Raw genomic sequence first — 17,899 nt, 5'->3', positions numbered from 1 at the left:
AAAGACAATTCACAATGCACAGATCAGACCTTAAGCACAAAGGTCGTGGAGCATGATACATACTTGTGGTGTTGTAACGAGAATAGCTCCGTCTGGATTATAAGCCTTCAGATTATCAATAACAGACAGATGTTCATCAGATGTTCCTGGTGGTGTGTCAATGATTAAGTAGTCAATATCTCTCCATACAACATCACTCAGAAATTGCTTTATCATTGCTGGAACAAAATACCACCAATACATCACAATAAATATCATATAAGTAATATCTATAAACTGGTAGCCAAATAATAGCCATGAGTCATTCATTATTTCTTTTAGTTTCACATTTTTGTCATCTCATGGTGTTTTATAGCTTACTATAGATTATTTCTTCTCTTCATTGTTAACAAATGAATGGTAGTTTTTTACATCCTTATTCTTTAAAATAAATGTAAGTTGAATCATGGCCAATCATACCATACCCCCTAGGTTTTTCATGATGTGGTAAAGTGACATTAAGAAGTCAACCATCAATCTATTATTTGTTTAGTTTTCCTAGAAACAAGTTCAAGGTCAAGTTCTCCATCTATATACATTAATGAAAGATATATTGTATTGACACTTTTTCAAGAAACCAAACATGAAATACCATTCATTAGTAACTTAGTCTTATAAACCATTCTTATACCGTTTATTCTCTTTAAAGTATGAAGAAATGTATGTAACACCAGACAGGGTGATGTACACCACATATTTCTATGTCTCCCCTCGCTGCATTGAGGAAGGGGACTATAGGAGAAGAATGGAATATATGATCTCATCTTAAATATTTATCTCTTTACAGTGTAAATGATTTTATAATTTCTACACAGAATGACTTACCTGTTTTCTTTGGCCCTCTCCAAACAACAGCATCGTCCTTACCCTCTAACAAGAAAGCTATTGACATGACACCTAGCTGTTGTTCCTTGTCAACATAAACAGGTAACCACCTAGTGTGACAAAAATCAAATCAATTAAATTGATACTTTCAAGTGGTTAAAGAAAGCATGAATTCATTGCAAACATATGAAAAATTTGGAGCTTGGTTCCAGTGACTGAAATATTTTAAATGTACTGGTACATGTATTACAATGTATTAGTTTTCATAAAAGTGTTTTGTTAAAGGAGTAGGGGCATTAAGGCCTGGTTTTGGCCCAAGAAAATAAAATGCTTGATAACTTTTTCAAATTGGCACATAATGTTTAGAAATGCATAGGGTCAAGAAATATAAATGAAAAACATTACGAAATTTTACAAAATATGCAAATAAAGTCATGATTTGTTGCCATGGTAACTTGTTCAATGTCCAAAATTGTTTTATTTTCCTGAATACCTTTTACCTTAATTAGATACTTTTCAGAAATTTTAAAATATGTATGATAACTTTTAAATTTGCAGTAATTTTTTGGGCCAAATAAGGGCCTTATTGCTCCTACTCCTTTCTGTAATATCTACATAATTAAATTCATTTCCTGATACATGTGATTACTTTTCGTGGAAGCATTTTCATTCATAAATATTTCAATTGTATCTTGGGTAATCGATAAATCAAGGTAATCAAGATAAACGAGGAGGAGTTTGGAACACACATATCTACTTCCTTTGTACCTGTCTCAATTCAAAATTCTTGTCACTGTCTTTTCCTACTTTTTGTCTGTTAAGAATAAAAACATTCTCTAGAACAATTCAGGTCAACCTCCATTTATTTGGGAAAAAATCTTAATAACCAGCTGCATTGAACTCATTCTCCAAATTGACTGAGTCTAAGTTCAAAATGTTTGATGAGAAAGATGATAGCAATTTCATGGTATAATGTGTTAATTTTGTTTAGATAATGCTGGCTTTATTTCATCTGACACCAGGAAAATTTGTTGAGACAGGAAAGACAGCAAATTTTACCCAAAGTATAGACATAGTTTTTTTAATTGTTAAAAGGGAAGTACAAATGTATTGACAGTAATCTTGATCATTGTTCAATTGTGTAACATACCCTTCTGGACACTGATGAATATCTTTGCCTTCCACAGCAAACATTTTTGGCACACTTGGACCACATAGGTCTACATCTAATAGACCAATCTGTTAAAACACATTTAAATATTCTCTTTATCAATTATTTGGCAACATAAAAAGCAAACCAAAAATGACACTTTGATTAGTCCAAGAAATGTGATTTGTATATATATTTAAACTGTCCTACAGCAGTTAACACAGGGAATATCATCAATACTACCAATCCAATCATCATTCTGTGATTAATACCATATGCTTTGGTATTTGATATCAGGTTTTTCGATTTATGCTCATAGATCATTTGTAGATATTTTATGCTCCTAGATCATTTGTAGATAATTTATGTTCCTAGATCATTTGTAGATAATTTATGCTCATAGATCAAGTGTAGATTTTTTTTATGCTCCTAGATCATTTGTAGATAATTTAGGCTCATAGATCATTTGTAGATAATTTATGCTCCTAGATCATTTGTAGATAATTTATGCTCATAGATCATTTGTAGATAATTTATGCTCCTAGATCATTTGTAGATAATTTAGGCTCATAGATCATTTGTAGATAATTCATGCTCATAGATCAAGTGTAGAATTTTTTTATGCTCCTAGGTCAAGTGTAGAATTTTTTATGCTCCTAGATCAAGTGTAATATTTTTATGCTCCTAGATCAAATGTAGATTTTTTTATGCTCCTAGATCAAGTGTAGATTTTTTATGCTCCTAGATCAAGTGTAGAACTTTTTTATGCTCCTAGATCAAGTGTAGATTTTTTATGCTCCTAAATCAAGTGTAGATTTTTTATGCTCATACATTAAGTGTAGATTTTTTATGCTTCTAGCTCCTAGATCAAGTGTAGATTTTTTATGCTCCTAGATCAAGTGTAGAATTTTTTATAATCTTAGATCAAGTGTAGATGTTTTGTATGCTCTTAGATCAAGTGTAGAATTTTTTTATGCTCTTAGATCAAGTGTAGATTTTTTGTATGCTCTTAGATCAAGTGTAGATTTTTTTATGCTCTTAGATCAAGTGTAGATTTTTTTTATGCTCGTAGATCAAGTGTAGAATTTTTAGGCTCCTAGATCAAGTGTAGAATTTTTTTATGCTCCTAGATTAAGTGTCGATTTTTTATGCTCCTAGATCTCAAATATTCTATGCATTTTGCTTTTCAAACCTATTACAGGTCATTCTTCTAAACTTGCACTACACATTGTGTAAATGAAGGGCTGTCAGTTAGCTATCAATTCAAACCATAAAACTGAATGTTATAAAAGTATCACTATCTATATAAACATGCTAAATCTTACTTTTTTGCCCTTTAGTTTCAATCCTACTGCTAACTGTGTAGCCACAGTACTCTTCCCAACACCTCCTTTACCAGATAATACCAAGATAACATGTTTAACACTTGACAAATGGTCTGACAGATTCACTTAAAAACAAAGTTCTTTTAATGCATATTTAAAATGTATTTATAAATTCTGTTTTATATTTTTAAAATTCAAGTATAGTCAAAGGTTTGAAATTCAAAACCTATTAAATTCAATAAAAAGCCTCTCTTATCAGTGATTTTTTGTCTTTTCATGTTGATGCTGTGAACTTCTATAGGAAATAAATCCTACAAAACTAATTGTTTAACAAAAATTCTAAGTCAATTAATCTAATTTCAGGTTTTCCACATATACACAATGTACCTTATCGTAAGATAGCCAATGAATAATGTGATATATTGAAGCAAAATTGCCTAATGATATAACCTTACTTCTGACAAAATATGTTAGATCATCACCATAGAAAGGTTGTTAGTATATATGAAGCATGCTTAGTATAATAAACATAATACTTCCAATCCTTTCATATTCGTAACCACTTAGACTGTCAATGAAATTGTTCTCATGTAATTCTTTAAACATATATACATGTATGTATATCAATCAAGTTTAAAGGTAGGGTATCTTTTAAAAATTTTGTATATAAAATGTCATTGGTAAAGTATTTATAATATATACTTCTTCTTATATCATTTCATTTCTATGAAACAGACATACATTTGAATCAAAACTGATACTTTTCACTAAAATATGTGTAGAGAAATATTTGTCAAAAAGATTCCACGATTTATATTTTTTCCTATGAATTAGTGACTGGACTTTGAAACTTCAATTTCTAAAATGATTGAAATTTTTTTTTGATTACACTGTAAACTCGTTTCATACTAATAATCTTTCACTAGCATGACCTGAACAATTTGAACCAGATCTGAGTTGGTAGAGGTGAATTCAAACTTCAGCAATTGTAAGTTTAAAGCCACAATCTTAATTTGAACAAACTAAACTGGACATGAATTTTAATCTTCCAATGTGATATCATCCAATGTCAATGATGGTAAGTATGCTTTCATTTTTCACTTTTTTACACTTAAATTGATGACTGCACTGTTGTATTACTGTGCATGTCCGAAAGACCTTATCCTTTCACAATAGCTTTAAAACGATTTACAAAATTGCAGATTGAATTCAACTGATCAACTGGTAAAATAGTTCAAGTCAAATATACTTATGACTTATATCAAATTTTTATCCATCCTATTTGATTTGAATTGATGAAACATATTGTTATCATAGTAATTAGACATATAAAAATTTATAATGAACTTAAAAAGATGGAGAACAATTCTTTATCAAGTAAAAACCTGAAGTTTTGAATTGAGCATTTCTAAAATACAAAAATGTAATGTGTGCTCAATTAAAAAGGAATGAGTAACTAGGAGATATCATGTAAAACAGGCTTTTAGGTTTCTAAATACAGTAGAAATCTGTAATAATTTAGTGCCAGTTAATCCTAAACATGTAAATGATGAGTGTATAATTAATACCCCTAGCAGCTGATACTACCTTCTGATGCTACATGTATGTCCTAAACATGTAAATGATGAGTGTATAATACCCCTAGCAGCTGATACCTACCTTCTGATGCTACATGTATGTCCTTAACATGTAAATGATGAGTGTATAATACCCCTAGCAGCTGATACCTACCTTCTGATGCTACATGTATGTCCTTAACATGTAAATGATGAGTGTATAATACCCCTAGCAGCTGATACCTACCTTCTGATGCTACATGTATGTCCTTAACATGTAAATGATGAGTGTATAATACCCCTAGCAGCTGATACCTACCTTCTGATGCTACATGTATGTCCTTAACATGTAAATGATGAGTGTATAATACCCCTAGCAGCTGATACCTACCTTCTGATGCTACATGTATGTCCTTAACATGTAAATGATGAGTGTATAATACCCCTAGCAGCTGATACCTACCTTCTGATGCTACATGTATGTCCTAAACATGTAAATGATGAGTGTAATATAATACCCCTAGCAGCTGATACCTACCTTCTGATGCTACATGTATGCTGCTGGTTGTAAGGAGGAGTGGTGATGAATAGTCACTACCTAGCCGCCTTTTTTTAACTGGGACAGACATTTGAGCTACCTCGTTATCTGGAGATGACAAAACATATCTAGTTTTACTAGTTCTATTTGACTGGGGAATTAAGCATTCTTTACTATCAATCATTTCTTCATACTAAAGCCCAACAAAAAATATTTTAAAAAAGATATCTTCTTTTACTGGTTTTGTTTGAATGTAAAGGGGATTAGCATTCATTTCTATGAATGTAAAGGGGATTAGCATTCATTTCTATGAATGTAAAGGGGATTAGCATTCATTTCTATGAATGTAAAGGGGATTAGCATTCATTTCTATGAATGTAAAGGGGATTAGCATTCATTTCTATGGATGTAAAGGGGATTAGAATTCATTTCTATGGATGTAAAGGGGATTAGCATTCATTTCTATGGATGTAAAGGGGATTAGCATTCATTTCTATGAATGTAAAGGGGATTAGCATTCATTTCTATGAATGTAAAGGGGATTAGCATTCATTTCTATGAATGTTAAGGGGATTAGGATTCATTTCTATGAATGTAAAGGGGATTAGCATTCATTTCTATGAATGTTAAGGGGATTAGCATTCATTTCTATGAATGTAAAGGGGATTAGCATTCATTTCTATGAACTATTTCTGACCTCCACAGCCCCAAAAATAATATGCTATTTATATATTATTTATATTATTATTGAAGTTTTATGTGCTATTTACTTTATTTTCACCTGTTTCACATACAAAATTATAAAGACATATAAATGAAGACCATGCATACTTTGACCTATAGTTATAATGGTTGACTTTTACAAATTGTGACTTTTTAAAATGTTTTCTATATTTCTATGATGAAACAGACATCAACTTACACTAAAATATGTAGCATTCATTAAAATAGATATGTGAAGTGAAAGTATAATGTAAATCAGATTCCATTGGAGGTAATTTGATTATTTTCACTGTTAGTGATTGGATAATTATCTCCCTTACACAACTTTAAGAAAAACATATTCTAGAGAAAAACATTTTACTTGGGGTGATTGAAATATTATTTTAAAACAACATTGTAACAATACTCAATTTACATTAAAGAGATAATTTGAAAACTTGAAATTGGACCTTATCATAGCAATATTTCAAAAATTACTATGATACCTTTCATTTGCCTTTTACAAGGACGTATAACTAACAAGGACGTATAACTAACATATAATCTAATATACGTCCTTGCCTTTTACGATTGATATACATGATATACATGTATTTGTAAATAAATACATATATACAGTTTCAACCTTTGTGTACTTGTAAATAAATACATATATACAGTATCAACCTTTGTGTACTTGTGAAGAAATACATATATACAGTATCAACCTTTGTGTACTTGTAAATAAATACATATATACAGTATCAACCTTTGTGTACTTGTAAAGAAATACATATATACAGTATCAACCTTTGTGTACTTGTAAAGAAATACATATATACAGTATCAACCTTTGTGTACTTGTAAAGAAATACATATATACAGTATCAACCTTTAGTGTGGAATTCAAATCGTCATGGGTTGTAATTAATTTAATTCAGTCTTTTAAGTTATTATAATTATAACTTTATAGTACACTGCACTTGCTTTAAATAACCTTTCACTAGCTATGACTCTAATTTAACAGTTGATCAGATTATTTAGATGAATTCAAACTGCTATTTTGGTAAAACCTTTATGCTCATTGGTATCTAGCAACCCCTTTAGGATAAAGTTATGTGGAGAAGTGTCCTGAAGTTATGTCTTGTGAGGCTGTAAGGTAAGATTAGACACAAAGAACCTTTTGTAAATATATACCCCAAAAAATTAAAAAAACATGGTCAAACAAGGGGAGTTTAGACTCAATCTATAAACATGGTCAAACAAGGGGAGTTTAGACTCAATCTATAAACATGGTCAAACAAGGGGAGTTTAGAGTCAATCTATAAACATGGTCAAACAAGGGGAGTTAAGACTCAATCTATAAACATGGTCAAACAAGGGGAGTTCAAAGAAACCAGAATCTAATCTAAAATAGAGAGATAAGTATTAGTCTGGCTTTTTCATAATTTGATGCTAAATTGTTGAAACCAAGGAGCTTGAGTGCATTACATATTTATGGCAAAAATAAGGTCCAAAATTTTTTCATTCTCTTTCAAAAGTCCTGGAAACGCCCTTAACCTTTTTAAAATATATGCTAAATTTTATTTAAAACTAAAATGTAACAAGATTACTTTGGCCTATTTTTCAAATAATATAAAAACATACAGGAACATTGACTGTCAAATTTTAGAAAGACACCTTATTATTAGTAAACAAACAACCCAATAATTAACAAAAATAAAAAGTTGGATAAATGAGAATACCTTATTTTAAAAAGTTGGATAAATGAGAAGACACCAAACAGAGATTGAGGTGTTTTTTGGGGTTTTTTTTAAATATTTTTACTCAAAAAGTGAAAGTTTTGAATTTTTAATGTGAGGAGCAGAAAGGGTAAGATTGGGGAGATAATACCAAATTATTTATCCAGAATAATTAATTCATTTGGTTTTAGAATTTCTCTGGGTAACAGCAAAAAATATATTTTCATAACTTTGCACATTATTAATCATAATATAAAAAAAGCTTAAACTAAAGTTTCATAAAATTCTATGAAGGTGCAATAAAGTATTTGAAATGTAACAAGCTTTTTTTTTTTAAATAATCAAGCTTCTGTCAAAATTTCATAAAATTCCATTAAGGTTTGACGAAGTTATTGATGACAAAAAAACTTCAACCTCAAAGTCAGACCAAATCTGAATGATAACTGTAAAAAAAAAGTGCATTTATCAGTTAAATAGAGAAAAATCAGAACAAATGAATTTAGCAGTAGGTACAAATGTATGTGTATTTTGGCCACATACAAGCTTCTGTCCAAATTAAAAGTAATATGCTGACAGCAGATTCCAAAATTGCTACATGCATGACATGTGTATCTCCCTTTTGCAAAATAAAGGAGGAGGTCCAGTAAGACCCCTTTTTCGCCCCAAAATATAGCAGTTTTACAAAATTGTTCAAATGTAAACTTTTAGTTATTTATTGGACAGTAGAATGCTTCTGCTACATAAATATCGGCTGTTTTTGACAATAAAAGGCACATATATTGGGTACTAGCACCATTAAGTCATTCTTAATTAATTATTGAAATCTTCACAATTCAATTCAATCATTTTAGTTAAATTTTAGACAGTTTTCGTGTGAAACAATAGTGGCTGCATTTGTGTTCATCCTTAATATTAAACTGTGAGTTGTATTCTATGATAAAACATAACACTTTCATTGATGACAAAAACCATCTGAAAAGTGACATTTATGACAAATTTGGTAGATTTTTCATATTTGAGCTTGAATCGGATCGTTTTTAATGACTAAATCAGTTAAAATTTTTCACATACACTAATTGATTCAAATGAAATAGACACTTAAGTGTTTAAAAAGAGGTCAAAATCTTTCGTCAGATGACCCTGAAAGGAGAAGGTTCACGAAGGGTTAAAATTGGCCCTAAATTTTTGATGTTTTTTAAATAGTGCCAAAAAATTACAAATTTCACATAAAAGTACTTCTGATAATACTACTAAGACACAAATATATATTTTTGGCACCTTCCTTTGAAATTTATGAAGCTATGACCCCTTGAATGAACATTATTTGTATTTTAAGGTCAATTTTGGTATTTTTTGCTCTTAATTTTGATTGTTTTTGGCATAAATAACCTAGGGATTCCATCTACGATCCAAAAAGTTTTTATATCGATGAATTCTGTATTACAATTGGAATCTTTTGGTCACAAAACATTTTGGATCAAAGGTGGAGGCCAAGGTTTTTCTAAATCTTTTAGGTCTGAAAATTGCAAAAATCATCATATTTTGAAAAGATGTCCAAAATGGGCTTACTTTGGTGAATGTTATGTACTTTTATGAAAAGAACTGAGTTGTTTAGCATTAAGGCTTTTGAAATAGACCCATTTAGGAACCAAATTGTGACCTTTTTGTTGTTTCATGATAACATTGATATTTAAGGCCATTTTGTGCCATAAGTGAACCTTGTCCTTTGAGGCCAAAATCGGTCCTTACCAGACCTACTCCTTTAGCGTTGTAAACAAAATGTCTCTTAATGATGTAGCAGAGTGATTTTTTATGCTTTATAAATTATGTTATTTGCACATTTGAAATCATTGATTTATATATTAAAAATCTACATTTGTACTTATTCTTATTGAGTCTTTAGTTTAATTATTTCACTACTCTTGCGAAGTATTTTTACTAAAGGATATTTATCCTTTAATATTTGATTTAGTATATAATTTACGTATTGAGTAATGTTACTCATACATATTCATAGGGGTTGAAATTGAACTTGTTTTGATTGGTTCTTAGTAATTGGCGGTTAAGTTGAGTTTTTCTTTGTGCACCTTGGGTAGAATTTACCTGGACACTGGTCAGTGAAAGACATCCATTATTGACTCAGATAATTATTATATCAGAAACCCATATTTACAGATTGTATAGTTACTTTATTCAGCTTTACAGTTTCTAGACATGACTAGTAAGTTGCACTTTCTTCTTTATTAACATTTTGACACAAATTAATAGATTTGGTTAACTTTCTTATTTTCAAGTAAATACTCTTCAGATTGCATGTTTATAACACCGGAATGAAAGATTTGAATGAGCGTATTTTTGGTAAAGAAGCTAGATCATATTTTAATAAAGTAATGTAATATTTGCCGCTGATCATAGCGTAATTATGTAATGTTTAGAGATATCGTAATAACAGTATTTTACGAATACTGCATGTATGATAAGTGACAGTTTATTGTGAAAAGAATATTTGAGTTACATATTGTGTAATGCTATTTTTATATGGACGAATTGTCATGTGATTAGTATTTTATATAATTACGAAGAGTCTGTTCTTATTATTGTATTTTGGTTTTTAGGACTCTGATGTAGATAATTTACTTTGTGCCAAGTTACTTATTTACTGGAGAACACATTCCACAAGTGGTTAGCGCATAATCTGTAGTTTTTGTATTATTTTGAACTATAGAAATGATAGTTAGTCATGGATTATTTCCATTGGCGATTTGCATGTTTATAGCAAATCAGTGGTAGAATTTATATGTTGGTATTTAGACATAGTAACTGTTTTTTTAAATGTTGTAATATTTATTAAGTTTAATTGTAAACTGTCATGTACTTGTGAGAAGTAATTTTAAGATACATTTAATTCTACTTGGTTGTAAACGCAATGAAACTGGTAACCGTTATATTTAAATGTCGGTCACAGAAACCGGTTTGTTAAAGTACATCTGATGTACATTTCACTACACGACTGAATGAATGAACATTCCATAGTAAATGTGTATCTACTGTTTATAGTAACACTATTATATCAGGAATCATTTGAACTGTATTAAAATTGTCTGTGATATAAAAGGTGTATAATATATTCTATAGGTTACATGAACTATCATTAATGTTTATAATTTTGTTATTTCAGAGTTTTAATTCTCTGGTACATGTAATAAAACCATCCGAACCTTAGAAAGTCTTTTGGTTATTTCATTTATACCAGAAGAGACCCCTTCCACAATGATATTATTGATACCTGGTCCAGGAAATACTTTATACTTTTTGGCAACAAGTCTTGGAAGTAATAAATTAATAACAACTTTTTCTTATTGTTACTTTTTCGAATATTGGTAGCCAGTGTCCAAATTTTTGAAAATGTCCACCAATTAGTGTTATTAGCTATTAGTATTATAGACTAGTCATGATAGTTTTCAATGTGGGTTTCATTTGGGTCTAGGCGTGACGCAGGATTGGCTAATATTTCTAAGCTTGACATGTGAAAGTTGAACAATTAAGTGTAAAAATGGGAAACGAAGTTTGGCAGGACAAATTATATTACATGTGCTATTATGGCATGATAAGTGGGATACTGGAGTCGATTTCACAAAAAAACTTACGACTAAAATTAGTCTTAAGTCATGAACAAATCATTACACCTACGATCAATCTTAGTCGTAAGTTTTTTTGTGAAATCGACTCCAGGAGTTTCACTAAAAAATAAGTGGAAATCGGGATCAGATCCCCCAAATGAGACACCCTGCAATGTAAAAGTTTGACTTGCTAATAGTCCATTTGCCAATTCCTGTTATTGATCCTGTAATTAGAGATTCCTTTTTCAGTTGTCTCTCATTATGAGGGACATTAATTTATATTTACTAGCAGAAAGAGCGAATTTACCTATGCGTAATGCAAGTAATCTTTCAGGTTTTAAAATCTATTAATTATATCAATTTGTTGATAAGCTAAATACTTTAAAGTCTTTTGACATCAGAAATTATTTTTCATGAAAAATTTGCTTAACCGTTGATACATCACTTTCAATTCATCCTGCTTCTGTTGGCAATAGCCTTTAGCAGTACTTCGAATGACCGAATAACACTGTTATTATCCGAATAACACTTGTAATGACCGAATAACACTTCAAATTTTAATATTAACACATGTTGGTAACTTTTAAACATTGATTATTGGATAATATTTTATTATAAATGTATTTAATAACTTGAAAATGATTTACAGAAAGCAGGTAAGTTTATAAAGATCATTATAAAACTTTACCCCCAATTTTGTCCGGTATAGAACCAGTCTACGATTGACAAAAAGATTTTACATTCTTATGGGGGCCTTTTATAGCCGACTATGCAGTATGGGATTTGCTCATTGCTGAAGGCCGCACGGTGACCTATAGTTGTTAATGTTTGTGTCATTTTGGTCTTTTGAGGATAGTTGTTTCATTAATTTTGGCAATCATATCACATCTTTTTTATAATTTGTTTAAAAAGTGTGTAATAACTGAATCAATTCGGTAATTGGCAACTGAACTATTATTGCAATGATTATTATGAATTCCTTGAATGAGTATGTCAAAATAGATTTAAGTGATAAAATTTGTCAATAAATATGGGCCTTTCCTACCATTTGGACTAGCCATTTGAATAGAGTCGTCTAAACGTTTGAAGTACATTATTTCGGAACCTTTCCAAGCTTATCGAAATACCAATATTTGGTCTCACTATTTAGAGACAAGAAGAATTTTAGCGACAAAAAGCGACAAAAAGCGACAAGAAGCGTTTCTATATTAGCTCACCTGCCCTTTCGGGCCAAGTGAGCTTTTCTCATCCCTTTGCGTCCGGCGTCGTCGTCCGGCGTCGTTAACGTTTACAAAAATCTTCTCCTCTGAAACTACTGGGCCAAATTTAGCCAAACTAGGCAACAATCATCTAGTTTAAAAAATGTGCGGCGTGACCCGGCCAGTCCAACAAAGATGGTCGCCATGGCTAAAAATAGAACATAGGGGTAAAATGTAGATTTTGGCTAACTAACTCTGAAACCAAAGCATTTAGAGCAAATCTGACATGGGCTAAAATTGTCTATACGGTCAAGATCTATCTGCCCTGAAATTTTCAGACAAATCAGACAACCCGTTGTTGGGTTGCTGCCCCCTAATAAGTAATTTTAAATAAAATTTTGCAGTTTTGGGTTATTATCTTGAATATTATTATAGATAGAGACAAACTGTAAGCACCAATAATGTTCAGCAAAATAAGATCACTAAGTAAGTCAACATGACCAAAACTGTATTATATACATATTTAGAATATTTTTTTATTTATAGATTTCATCAATTTAAGAAATAATTGAATTGCAAGCTATACGTTAATGTAGTTTTAATATGGGTAGGCATTATATTCGTGATTATTTTTGCCCGAGCGACAGTGAGGGCCAAAATAACAAGAAAATTAAAACTACAATAAAGTATAGCTTGCATCAATTATTTCGATTCTGAATATTGGACAATTGAGGTAATTTCCATGTCCGATGTGTATAGTGTAGGGCGCTTGGGTCTAGGCCTTGTGTAGGCGCTTCCATGAACCTCCCTTTTTTGTTTGTAAACAAGCAAACGACTGGCAATGTGATATCTCAGAGCGATTATGAGTTTTGAACAGCCCGGCAACATGAACAGTTGTCGTATCTAGGTCAATTTCAAATTGCAACACATGATGATGATGACAGCCATAATAAATGAATTAGTAACAACATGTGAGTTTAGAAGTGTATAAAGTTACTGAAAAATATTAAATGCAATTTGATAAAATTCATTATTCAGTTGCAAGTATAGTGAGCCAGGGGCGGATCGAGGATTTCCAGTTAGGGGGCGCAAAGTTTTATTTTTTGGAGTTTTTTTGGAGTTTTTTTTAAGGTAAAATTATTGAAATATTCTTCTAAAGGGGTGAAATGTAGATACCTCGAACTATTGTGTGTTTCAAATTAGCGCGGAAATAAAGTTTTAAGCTGAAACCACCGTAATTTATCCACTCCTGACAACAATCTACAGATAGACGGGCGGACAGACGGACGCAAAGTGAGACGGAACAGATCACAATTGCTCACCTGACCAATATATTTTTCAACAAAAGTTCTACTTTTACCAGCGATTTTTAATTGTCCTTTCATACTATCTGTTTTTTACTTTTTTGATTTTCGGAGATTGTGCTAGACTTTACTGTGTTCGCCACGGGACACAACTTAAATCAGAATGAGATGCATTTACGCAGATATAGTTATTTTCTTGTGATCCCAAGCATACAGTATTCGGCTAAATATTTATGATCATTTATGTTGCAAGTGAGATATAAATATAGAAACAGCAGAAATAAGGGACTAATGCAGCGTCAGTCAAAATGAGAAAAACAAAAAGACAATTACATACACAGGTCCTTTATATAAGATGACAAATAGGACGAAATATGTGCTCAGAAAAGATGAGCAATTCCAATTATGAATACGGTATCATGTTCGGGAATGTGAATCCACGAAATACGGAGACAGTACACAGCACTTAGTATGAGAGGTGACACTCAATGTATTTGTAGAGATACCGATTCAATATCCCAATCTTTATTTTAAAATCTAGAAAAATATGACCTTTTAGAATGGTTGGGGGAGGCGCAGGACTGATGATTTACAACAAATCTTATTACGAAAAGCAAATATGACGATCATGAACATTTCATATTCATGAGGAAAAGTGATATCGGGTCAGTGACTGTATATGACATATACAATCAACGCATTTTGACTTCTCAAATAGACCGAGTGACTTATAAAAACCATGCAGTGTAAAAACCAATCACAACTAGTAAAACATCAAAAACAATGTGTTACATTCTTGTCCCGCTTGTGTCTTTGTCAAATTGTCTAATAATTGTAAAAACTTAGTACAGCATATGTTTTGTGAAATATTTTAACTTGACACTAATTTTCATTTATTTTCTTATTCGTGCCCTCAAACGCAAATAATACGGGGCGCCGAATGGGACTCTTGTGGTTTTGTACTCAAAATTAAATTTTGTATGGACAAAAGTGACTTTTGTTCAACAAAAATGAGTTCAGTTTAACAAAATTTGTAACAGACTACAAATTTAAAATTTTGTCATACAAAATTATCTTTCAGTGGACAAAAGTCACTTTCGTCATGACAAAATTCATTTTTGTTACACAGACTTGACTTTTGTTACCTAATTTGAAAATTGGGCGACAAAAGTCAATTTTGTATGCAAATTAGTTTAGTTTGGATTCTGTGAACCAATTTGCATAGACGTTGCGCACGATATTGGTGTCACTTTGGAAATATGGGTTAGACGGCGGGTTATTCAAGCTCAAACTCTTATCCTATACAATAAATAGCCATGTTATGCATATCATTCGAAAGGACATAAACCATAGAAATCAATAACATAGATGATTTTGTGCTTTGTCAATTTTTAAAGAAAAAAATGCTCATTTCGATGCCTATAACGTCATTTTAAGGGTGTCCCGCTGTTACAATTTTGTTTCATGTGCGTCTTTGAAATTCAAATGCGGATTCATTAGTATGTAGAATGGTTTAAAATTTTACAACTATAATGTATACATTAAACGTTAAATGAAGTAATAGACGTTTTTAACTATAAGAGAAGGAAGATCGTCAGAAGAGTTTAAATAAAAAAGAGAAAAAATGTCCAATTTGCTGTTCAACCCGTAAAAAAACTATCTGTCTTCAATTTCATGATATATAACATACGAACATGGATTTTGATGATATCAGAAAAATTATACATGTCCCGAAGAAGCTATCTGAAGTCATCATTATGTAACTGCGGTCTTATTTTAAAAACATCGTCATTTTTCCCGTGTCCAATAAAATGTCCCGATGGACAAAATAACACAAAGAATAATTCAGAGGCTTTTTATCAAGCGAAATTCTACTTTATCTCAAATTTTTATCACCTGTTAACTGATATGAATGAAAAATACATTTAATTTCCTTTAAAATGATATGATATGTACTTTTGTTTGAGTTGCAGGTAGAAAATCCGAAACGATCTAAGATGTCCGATGACATGTCCCCGTAACCGTAATTTGACGTTCGCGTTATAATAACGTTAAACTGCATACGACTTTTCTTGCATATTTGGCATAACATAATTTAATGAAATGGTCTGATCTATATAAAATAAAGTTCTCGTGTAATATGCGCTGATTAAAATGTGGATCTGCATTGTTTAAAGGATATAAGATGTCGAAATATTTAACTGGGATGCTCCTTAAAGACAATTAAGGCCCCGGAGCTATAACGAAGAGAATACTTACTTATGACCACATCCCCACTTTATAAAAGCCAGATACATTGAAAAAGAAAATGCGATCAAAAGTGAGATCTTCTTAATTGTCCTCCTCAGCCAGATAGTAGATCTGTAATTCATAACGTTGCTATTCAAAAATTCGAAGCTAAACACATAAATAAAAATTCTAACAAAAAATCTTATGAGAAAAAGTACTCCTTAGTCGTGAACATTACAGTAAATCGTGCAATCATTTTTTGTCGCATCGACTCATTTAATAAAAAGTTTTATCAGAGAAATACTCGTATGTCATAAAATTACAGTATAGCTAACGATCATTTTTTTTTATCTACTGTGAGTAGAACAATCTCTAGTCATCTACCTAGCAATATGTGTATGAAAAATAAGGTTATTGCATTTAGAAGTATAGTGTGGCAGAATGAAGTTTATTTTCTCAAATCTCCAACAGAATTGTCTGGTACATATGCCTGTGATGAAACTATAGTATATTGAAATTAAAACTTTTCTTTTACCATAATTTGAGAAAAAACGAAAGAGAGAGAGAGAGACACAAGAGTAGTTGTCCGACATATATGATGGATAACACATAAACATGTAGCAGCTAGCTCCAATGTATTCATATACAGTCAGACACTCCCAACTCATTCGAGAAAAAAAATCAACCAATCAATCTGTTGTATGCAATTTTTTGTTGTTGTTGTGTAAAGTAGATCTTTTTTTATCTTCGCAGAACGCCACCAAACATAGCTTGAATAATGATTTTATGTTTCTGAAAGCAAAACAAAAAAATACAGAATTACCGTTCTCATAATAAAGATGCGGCCGTATGCTTGCCAACGAGACAAATTCCATCAAACACCAATTAATAATTTCTATAGGTTACTCTTTTGCAATCAACAATGAACATAACCCGTACCTTATAGTCCGCTATAAAATACCCCGAAATGACAAATGTAAAACAATTCAAACGAGAAAAATAACGGCATGCATGATTTATGTACAAAATGTGTAAATTCCTACATACTTTCTTAATTATTTGGTAAAACAATCATGAATTAAAGATTGTAATCAATGAAAACATTTTCTTTTTAAAAAGATTATTAATACCCCAACCAAATTTAAAACATTGAAAGTTGGCAACGGCAGCATGAGAGCACTAATTGTCTTTTCAAAACTTGATGAACATTCTATAAAGCTTTTCGTTAGAGATTTTTGAAAATATGCTATACTTTTAACATTTTCCATAAAATTTTGATTGATGTTAAGATTGTGGTCTTGACTTACTTATACGTTAGAATAAATAATATGCATTATAATGTAAGAACAAGTCACTGTTTAAGGTTATAAGCAAAAACAGCCAATGTGATATGCTGTAAGCACGCTCGTCCTAAGGGTAAAGAGATTAGCGTCATTAGCCTCAGATTTGTCCTGCATTTGTTTCATTCATAGTTTCCAACTATATTTTAAAGTTTTAAAACATTTTGAAGATAAAAAAAAAACACCAAGAAATATGTACAAACACACTTTTTCGTTCATTTTTGTTTTATATAATTTAGGCAGTTAGTTTTCTCGTCTGAATTGGTTTACATTGTCATTTCGGGGCCTTTTATATCAGACTTTGCGGTATGGCCTTTGCTCATTGTTGCA

General features: G+C 31.1%; 1 protein-coding gene across 2 annotated transcripts in view; it reads right to left on the bottom strand.

The window, feature by feature from the left end:
• Positions 1-12,635, bottom strand: part of LOC134724958 (cytosolic Fe-S cluster assembly factor NUBP2 homolog) — a 33,461-nt gene extending 20,826 nt beyond the window's left edge. The window contains exons 1-6 of one of the 2 annotated variants that reach the window (XM_063588373.1): positions 12,543-12,591; positions 5,434-5,541; positions 3,340-3,464; positions 2,015-2,103; positions 865-974; positions 64-218 (exon numbers count right to left, since the gene is read on the bottom strand). In XM_063588373.1, coding sequence (XP_063444443.1) covers positions 64-218; positions 865-974; positions 2,015-2,103; positions 3,340-3,464; positions 5,434-5,541; positions 12,543-12,591 — 636 coding nt within the window. Of the gene's footprint in view, positions 1-63; positions 219-864; positions 975-2,014; positions 2,104-3,339; positions 3,465-5,433; positions 5,542-12,542 lie in introns of both variants that reach the window. The other variant, XM_063588374.1, reaches the window with a different exon arrangement.
• Between the last annotated feature and the right edge of the window lie 5,264 nt (positions 12,636-17,899).

The sequence above is a fragment of the Mytilus trossulus genome, chromosome 7, assembly GCF_036588685.1.
Source record: "Mytilus trossulus isolate FHL-02 chromosome 7, PNRI_Mtr1.1.1.hap1, whole genome shotgun sequence".
Taxonomy (NCBI): domain Eukaryota; kingdom Metazoa; phylum Mollusca; class Bivalvia; order Mytilida; family Mytilidae; genus Mytilus; species Mytilus trossulus.
Note: the sequence above shows the minus strand (reverse complement) of the source record. Positions and strands in the feature narration are given on the sequence as shown.